This window comes from Crassostrea angulata, chromosome 5 (assembly GCF_025612915.1).
Source record: "Crassostrea angulata isolate pt1a10 chromosome 5, ASM2561291v2, whole genome shotgun sequence".
Classification (NCBI taxonomy): Eukaryota; Metazoa; Mollusca; class Bivalvia; order Ostreida; family Ostreidae; genus Magallana; species Magallana angulata.
The window spans coordinates 1,151,446-1,164,441 of NC_069115.1; the positions used below are offsets into that span (position 1 = coordinate 1,151,446).

At 35.3% G+C, this 12,996-nt stretch overlaps 1 protein-coding gene across 2 annotated transcripts in view; it reads right to left on the bottom strand.

Moving 5' to 3' along the window:
- Positions 1-606: 606 nt before the first annotated feature.
- The window catches only part of LOC128186179 (uncharacterized), a 44,547-nt gene continuing 32,157 nt past the window's right edge, over positions 607-12,996 (bottom strand). For both annotated transcript variants that reach the window (XM_052855941.1, XM_052855940.1), the window contains 9 exons: positions 10,723-12,424; positions 10,137-10,554; positions 9,442-9,855; positions 8,658-8,753; positions 8,489-8,543; positions 7,430-7,564; positions 4,483-4,722; positions 3,637-3,696; positions 607-3,205 (listed from right to left, as the gene is read on the bottom strand). In XM_052855941.1, coding sequence (XP_052711901.1) covers positions 3,009-3,205; positions 3,637-3,696; positions 4,483-4,722; positions 7,430-7,564; positions 8,489-8,543; positions 8,658-8,753; positions 9,442-9,855; positions 10,137-10,554; positions 10,723-12,424 — 3,317 coding nt within the window. In that variant the 3' untranslated portion in view covers positions 607-3,008. The remainder of the gene's footprint in view (positions 3,206-3,636; positions 3,697-4,482; positions 4,723-7,429; positions 7,565-8,488; positions 8,544-8,657; positions 8,754-9,441; positions 9,856-10,136; positions 10,555-10,722; positions 12,425-12,996) is intronic.

Consider the following 12,996-nt stretch of genomic DNA (forward strand, 5'->3'; position numbering starts at 1 on the left):
CATTCCAGTATGTTCAATATATCTTCAATATGACATTCCAGTATGTTCAATATATCTTCAATATGACATTCCAGTATGTTCAATATATCTTCAATATAATATTCCAGTATGTTCAATATATCTTCAATATGACATTCCAGTATGTTCAATATATCTTCAATATGACATTCCAGTATGTTCAATATATCTTCAATAAAGCATTCCAGTATGTTCAATATATCTTCAATATGACATGCCAGTATGTTTAATATATCTTCAATATGACATTCCAGTATGTTCAATATATCTTCAATATGACATTCCAGTATGTTCAATATATCTTCAATATGACATTCCAGTATGTTCAATATATCTTCAATATAATATTCCAGTATGTTCAATATATCTTCAATATGACATTCCAGTATGTTCAATATATCTTCAATATAGCATTCCAGTATGTTCAATATATCTTCAATATGATATTCCAGTATGTTCAATATATCTTCAATATGATATTCCAGTATGTCCAATATATCTTCAATATGACATTCCAGTATGTTCAATATATCTTCAATATAATATTCCAGTATTTTCAATGTAACAATAATATCAATATGAGAGCATCTTCAATACAATCATATCTAGCTGTGGTCACTTCTATGCATTGATTTGCATCTTGAGCAAATCCCATCAGACCGACGAAATACTTAGTGACAATATAAACACATAGCATTGTGTGTAGATGTATCAAGTCGGAAAGTCAAATGAAAAAAAACCACCCATACATCTATGTAAATACAAACGAAGAAAACAGAATCTTTTAACTATCATATGTTCAAAATCAGATTCAGTACCATTCAAGTTCTTCTATTAGTACATAACACATTGTAACATAAGTTATAACAATCGGTAATAGACACTTATAATAAGTAAAAGGTATCAGTATTGACTTTTATAATCAACCTCAGTCTGTAACTATGAACACTTGAAAAACATTGACATATATATATAGACAAATACAAAAATCATTTTGACATTGATAATAAATAAAAGAATAATTCAACACACAGAAAAAGATGGCTCTGACTGCTTTATGTGCAAGAACGAAGAGACAGTTTTAATTTGAAACCTTTTTCTCATTGGATTTTTATGTCACAAGATACAATTAATATGCACATGTAATAGTATTAGAGCCAGTTATAAGCAAACCTATACATTGATTTCAACAGGAAAATCATAATAAAACAAACACAAAAATTACCAAAGCAATTCTAACCTTAAAAGATTAGCATACATGTTACTAGTCCAGAATTATTCTTTACAAATGGCATAGTAAAAACATAGGTAGCATAACTCAAGTCTATTGCACATCAAAATTAAAACTAATCAACAAAGGACAGATCACAAACACATACATATAGTGAAATTCTCAGCGAATCAAATGTTCAAGCTGTCAGTGAGGCAAAAAATAAATAAATCTGCCGTTTCTTTACATTCCATCAATATTGACCAGAAAGAGAAATAAATAGAAAAAAATATATGCACTAATTCCTGGTTTGATACAATTTTTTTAAAGTCTAAATATTTATTTTTTGAAATGCAATGTTCTTGTTTGATGTCATGTTAAATTTTACGAGTTCCTAATTCCTTTTACAAATATCTAGATTAACATTCTTCAGTATAATTATATTTCCCCTTATGGTCTTAAAATTTACTCATTTACATGGGTTCTTGTATCATTGATGTTAACTTTACACCCTCCTTTGATCTCCTATTATTATTCTGTACAGAGAAGTCTCACTCATCCCCTATCAGGCACATCAATCTGTCCTTGCTCAAAACAGTAACACAAGTCAGAGACCCTTCCTCGTGCAAAAATCCCACATTGATTCACTTGTAAACGAATCCATTTCTCTGATTGGTCGATCTACTGACACTACCCTACACTCAGATGTTCACACTTTGTATTACTACGGGAGTAAAATCATTTGATTAAATCTACATGTCAAAAAAAAGCACTGACGATTCTCCCAGTTTTCTGCATATTTTAACTCTGTCTTACATTTCTGTACATCCAGTGGTGTAAACATGTTATAATATGGAGAAAAAGTTGGTAGATTAATTTGACATGTTAAATATTCATTGGGGTCTTTATTAACATCTTTTTGTTTGCATTCAGCTATTTTCCCCCCACACAGTATAGAACTGATTCATCTTCAAACTTGTGTATTATGATAGCATAAAATATGTATCCGTGATGAAGCTTTATACATCGAGTCCTACGAATATTCTAAAGAAAAAAGCTCTTTAACATTTGGAAATGATGTACATCGAAAATGATCTTGCATAACATATATTATATATATATTGATATATAATTCTGTAATACATGCATCGGTCGTAATGATGCTCCCAAATCCAAAATAACCTATCTCTTGAATATGAGAAGACAATGTGTGCTCATCTCTTAGTTGGAAACTTCACTGAGGGACAAACTAGCCTGCTGATACAATGCGGTGATACATCAGGTAGTGTCTGAGGGCAAGTGGCAGGTGAACAGGAAATGTTTAAATGTAGCAATCTGGATAACAGGACAATATTAAAGGCCTGATTATATTTCCCCTTTCTTTCATGGTGCCATAAGTGATGAAAATTAGAATCTTTTGTTTTGCTTGTGAATTTTTTCAAAATTCTGACAATAAACAGATGTATAGCGCTTGAAGGGGAATTACTTAATAATAAAAATAAACTCAATCTGATAGTAACTTAGTACTAGCCAATGGAGACCAACCACTCTCTCTAACTTAAACAAGAAATCTCCTTAAACTATTCCATTTTTTTGTGTTTCAGATGCAAATTTTTTGCTTCTGATCCTAAATTGATTGAAGTTGCAGTTACAAGTTTTAAAAGACTTTTATCTTAAAAGAAAGTGCCCCCTCCCTTCCCAAATTTTGAATACTGTTCAATGTATGAATTTTTCAAAGAAAAGAAAACCAGTTTTGTAATGTCCCCATCAGACGGCCATTTTACACGAGGAAGGTTTTGACAGTGCCCCTGACAAACTCCCTACAGATCGGACATTTCCTCATGGCGGGGGCGCAGTCCTCACAGCAGGCGAGATGTCCACAGGGCAGGAAGGCGATGGACACGTTCTTCTCCATGCAGATCTTACACAGAATCTGATCCTTCAGGCTCGTGTTCTCTTGTTTCAGGGAAGTCAATTCTGTTCAAAAATAAGATTTTAATTTTGCATTTTTAAAAAAAACTTTTGCCACAATTCTACATATAAATCTTCCAGATAATTCAAATATATAAGGATTAATTACAAAGTCAGACTATCATATATTGATATAATATATAACATAATGCACCGTGAATGAAAATATTTCAACTCTGGGGGGAGGGGGGGTGCGCACTTAAACTATAGAGTTTTTAAATCTTTCACAAAATATTGATGGCTTCCTAAATAATATTTTTAATAGCTGTAGAAATTAAACATTTCTTTGTTAATTTTTTGGCTGGTGGATTTGTTACAAAGGGAAAAGATACCATCGTGGACTGTAGTGAACATTAAGAGTGGAAGAGTTATTCCTCTTGAAATTTACACCATCCAATTCATCTGATTGAGGTTCGATATTTCTCTTGAATGCTTACCATCAAAATATGGATTTGGGAGAGAGTTTCTATTTTCATGTTCATCAAGGGATGCTTGATCTACAAAAAAGCAATATCTACAAGTAACATTGATAAAGAAGAAACATCTCAATTTCTTTAATTTTAAATTGTCTATTCTCTATCTGAAAGACAAGTCTTTGTTCTGAAGCATTACTGTATACAGGGTTATTTTTGCCCTGTGTAATTTTCGCCCTTCTACATTTGCAAATGGTTTCACCAAGTCAAGAATTTGCCCAGACACAGTTATGTTTAAGGAAAGATTGAGACTTGGTAATTTGCCCAGGCCTAAGTTTGCCCGCTGACAATGAGGGTGAAAGGGATGAAAATCAGCTGGGGGCAAATATTTCCCTGTAAAACAGTATGTCCTGCAGTGATCCAAAATTAATGCTTTTATTAAAAAGATCTGTGGATAACAAATCTGACATGAAACAAAATAATGATTAGAATTTGAATGTCTCAAAATACGTGTCTGGGCGAATTTAACATGGGATTTAAACCATTTGCAAGTATACACGAATGAAAAAACCGGGGCAAAAATAACCCCTTGAACAGTATCAACAATAACTGGAAGATGTCATTTATATTTAGTCCCTATCTGGTTATTTCTTGGGATAAGGAATATGGCAGCAATCAACACCAAAATGACACTCAACCCCCTTTTAACTTTCAATTTCTGGTTTCAAAACTTATATATCCTTGTGAATTCCACCGACTTCCTTGAAATTTCACATGAGAGGACACTTCTTCGTGAATTGTTTCAGTGAACTTACACCCCTCCCAATTACAAAAATAAACCCTCTTAATATTTTAAGATAATTTGTTTACCAGCATTAGAAGCCTCCATTGCAGAGGCAGCCTCATTTGTGGAATTTTGATTTCCCTCTGGAGCAGGGTCTGATTGGCCCATGTGATGAGCTGTGTTCTCAGCCGTGGAATCTGATTGGTTGGTACTGTTGGTAGGGTTCTCAGAGACTCTTTCAGATTGGCCAACAGGAGTTCCTGATTCTGATTGGTTCAATTCGAAAATGACCTCTAGAATTTCTTGGGCTGATACCTTGTGCTTTCCTGGGAATAAATTATAAAAATAAAGAATGATAGGATGTTTGTAGATATTAATTGTTTGAGCTCATAATAAATGAAATGCTCATGTATACTCTATAATCATCATTCTTTGTATCCACCCCAATACATGCATCAGAGACTACATGTGATCTGGAAATTGATTAATTTTAAAAAAAAAACGATCTCCAGGATTCTCTAAAAATAAAAAAATTAGACATTGAAAGTTTGTAGAAAATAATAAATTGTTGTCTTCTTAATATGACTTGGATGATCTCATTTCTGACTGCCCCTGAGTGATTCCTCACGTTGATTCAATCAAAAACTCATTTTGATTGGCCAACTTATAACCTGAAATCTGATTGCTTCAAATGGAAATAGGAAATGGTCTTCTTGAGCTTTCATGTGAATCACTCTTTATCAATACTATATGTCACAAAGCATTAATCGTGTTTATCACATACAAATGAATGATTGTCATAATAATATAACAGAATATCATTCAATTATTACAAAACAAGAAATATGTTATGTAATCTCCATTCTTAGTTGTTTCCTCCCATAGACTGAATCAGTGGAATGTGTGTTATGGCAGACAAGAAGTTGTCCAAAGGTGTACACCTGTTTGACTGAAAAGAAATAAAAACTTAACTGTAAATGAGCTGGTTGATAACACTGCCATTACAGTTAAATGTACAACACAATCAAATACTGTACAATCGTGACCTTCCTATAATCAACCAAAATCATTGTTATTTAGTCCACCTCATAGCCAATCTATTTCATGGTCATATAAACCATTAAATAACAACATATAACATTATTTAGTGCAAATACTCATAAATTTTGTGACATTAAGGTAACTCGGAAGTTTACTGATTATGAGAAAACCTACCCTGAAAATTTGTCCACATGATCCATAGGTTTCAGAGTTTTATTTCTAAATTTATTTGAGATTTGTCTGCGCGGTAATATACAGCATTATTGTAAATAATAGCTGGTAATTCGTATTATGACTGTTTGAAGACCTCCCCTTATTGCCTAATTTTTCTTATTAGCAAAAATAAATGGCAGTACATACACACAACCATGTTTTATATTTTTCTATCAATCCTAGACAGATCAACAATATTAAATAAATGTTTTTGTGTTACAAATACAGTGTCGCTGATAATATTAAGCACAGAATTTCAATGAAATATATAGCAAAAATGCAATTAATGTAATGTTGTGAAGAAAAATAGCTAGTTTTCTTTTTATGAAACATCGAGTCAATCAATGCAAAAATAGTTGCCATACAACTATTGACAGAATAAATTCCTAATCATATAAAATTAATTAGCTTAAGTCAAAAGAATTTAAATTATAGTTAGATTTGTAGTTGAAAATACGGAACTTATATTTGTAAAAGAGGCGAAGTTAATGCATAAGGTTTCATTGATTTACTTATCTAAACATGATTTTAAATGAAGAAGTTCCAACGAATACTCATACCTTATACAACAAAATATGACAATGTAAGTCATATATTTAAATTTTTAGCACTTAATAATTATAAATGTTTGTAGAAACTACATTTAAGCTTTTTGAAATATTTCCTTTTTTCTTACTAAAGATCATTTGTTATTTTAAAAAAATGTACAAGTTTGTTATGACGGTCAACTCTTTATGTCAATTCCTATTGTGACGTCAGAAAAACCTGCGTGCTACGTTAAGAAACCCAACAACCATCTTAATTTATTTTTTAAATTAAAAATAAAAAAACTAACTAAACTGCACTTCTTCTAGGTCCTGTAATGAATATATCATTGCTATTTACTAGATCACACCAAGTCTTACAGAAAATCAAAATTATTGTAATTTAACGCCCTAAAACTTTTAATGACCAACAATGTAGCACAATAGAATTCAGCATAAGGTTTGCAAGTCATGAGTTTGAAAACCCACTGAAACGTTCACAATTTTTACCTTCATAGGAGATTTTTGATTAAATATTGCAATTGCATTGGTTAATACTGCAATTTAAAAATTTCTAAATGGAGATTAAATTTTGAAATGATGTTTTTTCACTGACTTTAATACTGAAGTTGTTTAAATTCCACGGTGCTAAAATTTCATGATTTCTCAAAAAGAACCAATCGCAATGGTCTTAATTTCATGATCACAGTGTAAGCATTTACACGTTTTAAAAACTTCTGTTAGTATTTACGATGGGTTTAAATTAGAGGCAAGACAATAAATTGCAAACATAGTGAAATTAAAACCATCATGATTATTTGCCAATCTACAGTTTATCATTAAGTGTTCCATACCAATTTAAATATTTACATTTGCAAATATGCTTCCATGTATGAACCTACATAATAGCAAAAAATATTCAATTTTGTATGAATGTTTTCACGACGTCCCAACGATAACCGCATGCACTAAACGCTTGACGGTTGCAATTATGTAAACATGAAAACACTGTTATATTAATGATTTTGAACGTTTTACCATTCTCAAATGTAAATATAAGTTATAAAAAAGTTCACCTGGATATGAACTTGGTTGGTACGTGACCAAATCTCCTGAGAACCCCTTCCGGCTAAACAGGATTCGATCAGGTGACCAACCAAGTTCATATCCCAGTAAACTTTTTCAATTGCTGTTTATTTCTTAAATAAACCACAGAGACATCATCATTTTAACATTTTTTGACCGACAGTCCTACCTCGGGGTAGCCGGCTTTTGATGGTGTGGATGGCGGCTTTAATCTTGTCCTCGCTGTAGCCCATCTCTTTGATGGTGGTTACCGCCGGCGACTTCATCACCTTCTCTTCCTTTGCCTGGGCGGAATTTGGGTCACCTAAGATAGACCACATCATGTGAATGTCAAAGCAATTAAAAATACAAAAAAATAACCTAGTTAGTTGTAGTATCTATCATAATAAAAGTTGAGTATGAAAACAAGAGTTACGAAACGTAGATGTACTAGAGTTTATCAATTAATGTCTGATAATAAATCATCCTGTACTGACACTTTTTCAGTACGTGTATCTACATGTACATACAATTGTACTTCCTTACCAATCAAAGACAACTCTATAACTTTATCATTGTCAGATGATTTTGATAATCTACATCAATTACCCTTCCAACTAACGGCTCCTTAATAACTTGTCTGTATAATGTACATACATGCCTTGACTGTTTGTTGTTACTCTATATACTTTCTCTCATTAACACTATTTTCCAGCTTTTCTTTTTCTACCCCTCTCCCTCTCTGACATTATTTTTCTCCTCTTTCAATTTCTACCCCTCCTCATTCTCTGCCCCGTAGTTTTCATTCCTCTTCTCTCTAGCATTGCCACCTTTCTGTCTGTTCTTTTTCTGTCTTCTCTTTCTCATTCACCTTACCCCCCTTCTCCCCCACCCCCCTTCTTGTATCTTTTTTCTGTCTTCTGCTCTTTTTTCTGTCCCTCTCTCTTCTCTTTGTGTCCTTTTCTGTCTTTTCTCTCTTCTTTTAGTCTCCTCTCTCCTTTATCTGTCTTATTCTCTGGCCTTTGTCCTCTTTTCCTGTTTCAATTTGCTCCTTCTCTATTTTCTTTCCATCCTTCTTTCTGTAATATACTTGTTTTCTTTCTGTCCTTTTTTTCCTCTCTCTCTCTAACATACTTATTTTCTTTCCATCCTTCTCTCTCTCTCTCTCTCTCTCTCTCTCCTCTCTCTCTCTCTCTCTCTCTCTCTCTCTCTCTCTCTCTCTCTCTCTCTCTCTCTCTCTCTCTCATACTTATAGCTGTGTTTGTCTGTTGGTTTCCCACTTCTTCCTGATTTCCCTGTTCATCCTGAGTGGATAACAACACAACATATTTGTAATAAAATGATTGAGCAGTTTTCTTGCAACCACAATGACTTTAATATAAACAATGATTTTAGAGAATCTGATCAATGCTTCTTACCAATTCCGCTGCACGTTTCTGCACCAGGTCTATAAACTCCTGCCCACGATTTTGTCGAACGAAAGCACATTTTTTGAACCATCTGGCATGTTCAACCTACGGAAAAGACACAAAAAAGAGATGTTTTATAAAAATCTCAGAACATGACATTTCTGCAAGTTACATGTAGGGAAAAAAGATTTCATTAAACTGAATCATCATTTATTCATTAAAATCTCTTTCCTTTCTCCGTCCTCTTGCTTGTCTCTGTCTTTAACTGTCTCTTTTTTCTGTTTTTGTCAGTCTCTATTAGCTAACTGTTGCTCTGCCTGTCTCAGTCTTAAATTGCCTATTCAATATTTTGTTTAAGAAATAATATCTGTCCACTTGTATGTCCTTCTTTCTATCTCTCTACACCAGTCCCTTGCCGGCATCTCTTTATTTGTCCCTCTGTCTTTCTGTTCATCTCTATTCTAATTTGTCTCTTTTCAAACCCCATGAGTTCTTTAATCAGATAACTGGTATGTCCATTCTTTCCCCATTGTTCAGTCCTCCTGTCTGTCTGTCATTCAATTACTCTTTCTCTTTGTCCATGTCTCCTTCAATCTTTCATTTGAGTCTTTAAATCTGTCCTCTGGCTAGTCTGTCATTCTTTATTTGTCATTACATGTATATCACTTTCTCTCCAACCAAGTTTTAAACTTCTGTCCATCCAAGTTTTAATTTATCTCCATCAAACTTTGAGTCTGTCCTTCATCTTTTCTGTGTTTCCACCTGAAGTCCCTCTCACAAACCGGTCACTTACCCAGGGGTCGTCCCCAGCCTCCCAGTTCCTCAGTCCTCCTCCACAGAAGAAACACCTGGTATAATCTCCATATCCAGCGTAGAAGAATCCCGCCAGGGCCATGTCGCGTGGAGTCTGTGTCATAGCAGCGGGCCAGTCAGTGTAGGAACTGATTCTTACTGCTAGGATGGCGTACGACGGGTACTTAGGGCGGTCAAAGTTAATTCCCATCGGGTCCCTCTTGAGGGCCTCTAGCTGGGCCTCTTTACTGTGGGGTGAGGGAGCCTCAGCTGCCGCAGTGGAGTGGAGATTGTCTGTAGGAACCTGTGGGGTGGGGGTGCCAGTGTTTCTTGGGGTGCCAGTGTGTCTGGATGAGTCAGTGTTTCTGGGAGTGGGGGCAGCAACTGCTTCACTTGTAGGTAGTCCTGCTGAAAGCTGCAATGCACATGTACATAAACTATCATCATGTAGCATAAAACATCCTGCTTTGTGATTATTTTTTAAACACAAAGATATCATCTCCTTCAAAAGAAATATTCATAGCAAAGAAAAGAACAGAAAAAAAGAATCCCTACATGGGCAGCAGGCTTGGAGCCTAATCTTCAGTTTCCTTGTAACTTTGTTGCGCTATTTTTGCTGTAAATTAAGGTTTATTTAACAGCAATTTTTATTTCATGTAAGGCACATGCATGGTTACCTGAGCGTTTTTTGCTTACCTGTTGACTAGGTATGACATTCTGGTTTTCAGTCAATGGGGCTGTATTAGTATCTCTCGTCTCCTGGGGTCGAGAAAAGTTCCCCTGGGGTAGAAGGTTGCTCTCCTGGGGTCGAGTAAAGGTCCCTAGTGGTGAACGGTACTTCTCCTGGGGTCGAAAGGTTGTTTCCTGCTGTTGAAGGTTTGATTCCTGGGGTAGGAAGGAATCCTGTTGGGGCCTGTTCAATCCTTGGTCACTTAATCCCTGTACCGGGTCAGGGGGGCCAACAGAGGAGGCCACTCCTGATAAAATCTCTGGATATAACAGATTCCCATGGGAAGGAAATTGCTGTTGATCCCGTGAAATCTGCCCCAGATTAGGGGTCTGATTGGAGGTCCCACGGGAAATGGGTATGTTGTTTGATTGACCACTCTTAAATCTGAAACAGAAAGAATTCAGTAACATTGCAGAATCATAGGAGTATCATAGCATGCAGAACTACTTGGTACAAAAAAGGAGATGAGCTGTAAAACCAATTTACAATGCATTTTAAAGTTAAAGATATATTTTGTGCCTGACAAATCACCTTTTAGTTTGATACACTTACCGACAGTTAGGGCTGTGGTATTGGTTTGGGTCATCACTAATCCTCCATCCCTTGTGGACAACATGACAGCTGTAACAGCGAGCTTTATCGTCCTCCCCAAGAGAAACCCAACCGTTCCGGGCAAGAGTGGTAGAGAAGATGGAGGTCAGGGGCCAGTCAGAGAAAGTCCTCAAGCGGATCCACTCATAACTAAAAGCTTCGTCTTCCCCAACAGAAAGCAGAGACACGCTGTCGAAAAAACTACTGAGAGTCTCTGTTGTCATCAAGGAGAAGCCATTTGATGCAGAGGCTGATTGAAGGGGCGAGGAATATGAGGCGCCGTTCTCTCTGTCCTCCTCCTCTGTCGCTGGTGTAGATTCGTTATCTACTATCTGTGTAGATTTGTTATCTACTATCTGTGTAGATTTGTTATCTACTATCTGTGTAGATTTATAATCTACTATCCCATTCTGGTGTTTTAGGGGAATCTTCACAGTCTCTTGAACACCATTAGCATGGAGGTGATCTCCTTCATTACATGGTTTTCTCTGTCCAGCAATTTGTGGCTGGGCTTCTGCTACAGAACCATTCACTATCCCCCTGCTGTCTTCACAATTTTCATTGCTGCTACTGTGAGCTATCTCATGGAAGGTGGTTCTACCGTCACTGATACCCGGTCGTACATCATACAGTACCGTGGGGTTCCTCCTCAGACTGGTCTGCCAATTAATGATACCTCTCAATGATCTCTGTATTCGTCGTTTGTTTCTTCTTCTTCTACCCTGCCTGTGTCTTTTTTTTGGTTTATCTTTTTTTACTTCTAATCCCTCTGTGCATTCCAGAAAGACTGCAGCTTCATGTGAATTTGTTGTTTTACATACTGTAGCTTCAATTCCTTTACTCTTTTTACTGTTCTCTGGATCATTTTCTGGCTGTTGAGTTGTGTTAGCATAATAACATATAATATCATTGACCATTACATCAATGTAGTCTCCATCTATCGAATCAGGTGAATTATTCCAAGTCGTGACCTTATTAGAAACATGCAGACTATCATGCATACTTTCATGTTTTAAGTTAAAGCTTGAGCCCACTTCTGGCGACTCTAAAATACTATTGTAACAATAGACATGGCCAGGAACATAAGAATTATAGAATTCTTCATTAATTTTTTCCTGTTCAACATCCACTTGACGAGACTGGCCAGGTACATGTACTAGTAGAGGTGCATTAGACTTGTAACCATTTCTTCCAGTGTTTGATTCTCTTTGCTTCTCACTCAACCAATCATCATCTTTGGTGTACTCAAAGTTTTGATCCATTTCAAAGTTTCCTAGGATTCCTGCTCTGCACCTTCTAATTCTAGGTATCTGACAAAATGATTGCTCCGTTTCTTCAGGCAGTTCAATACTGAATTCCACTATACTATCATCTTGAAGTTCTGTGACCACTGTTTCTTCATCAGATGCGAGGTTATCATCCAAATCAATAAGGTCCACATAATTTATTTTTAGAATATCATCTTCCCTATCCGCAGGTTTCTTTTTCCTTTTAAACTGCCTTTTTGTTTCCGTTTCAATTAAAAAATGACAATGTACAAAGTTAGTGGCATCTGTACAGTCATGTAATTTTCCATTCATCAATTCTGTATCTAGGATTTTCTCCTTTCCTATTTGACTTATGACAAGAAGAACCAACCCCATGATGCATATGATGCAAAAAGCTGAAAAAATAAATACTAGCTGTAAATCAGAGACCAGAACATTTTAAACAGTCACATGCTTTATCATATACTTTAGGTACAAAAGTCACTAACAAACTTGGTATTTGCGATTTTATATTCTCACAATCTGATACAAAACGGTTTAATTGCAGAATAAAGTACTTGCATAAAATAAGGCATCTACAGTATTTGAAATTGCCTACCAATCTAAATAAATCAGACCTGTAAAATTGCTTCTCTACAATATGCCATACAAGATCTAAAAGCATACCGTACAGGGTCATCCCAAAGCGACCTTCAAAACAGCCAATAAAATCACTGCTGCGGCTGTTGAAATTTTGGCTAGTAATTTGGACATGTGTGTCTTTAGCACCAAAGAACATAAATGCTTGACGTGTCTTGTGTGGTGAACAAGTGCATGCATTGAATATGCATGAATTGAAGTTTATGGTTTTTTGGGATGATTCATGAAAGAACACTCTATTCAACCAGTTTTATGCACAATTTTTGCAGGAAAACCCATATTAATTGGCATCAATATATACACTCTAAGTATCAGAGTTGTAAGATAT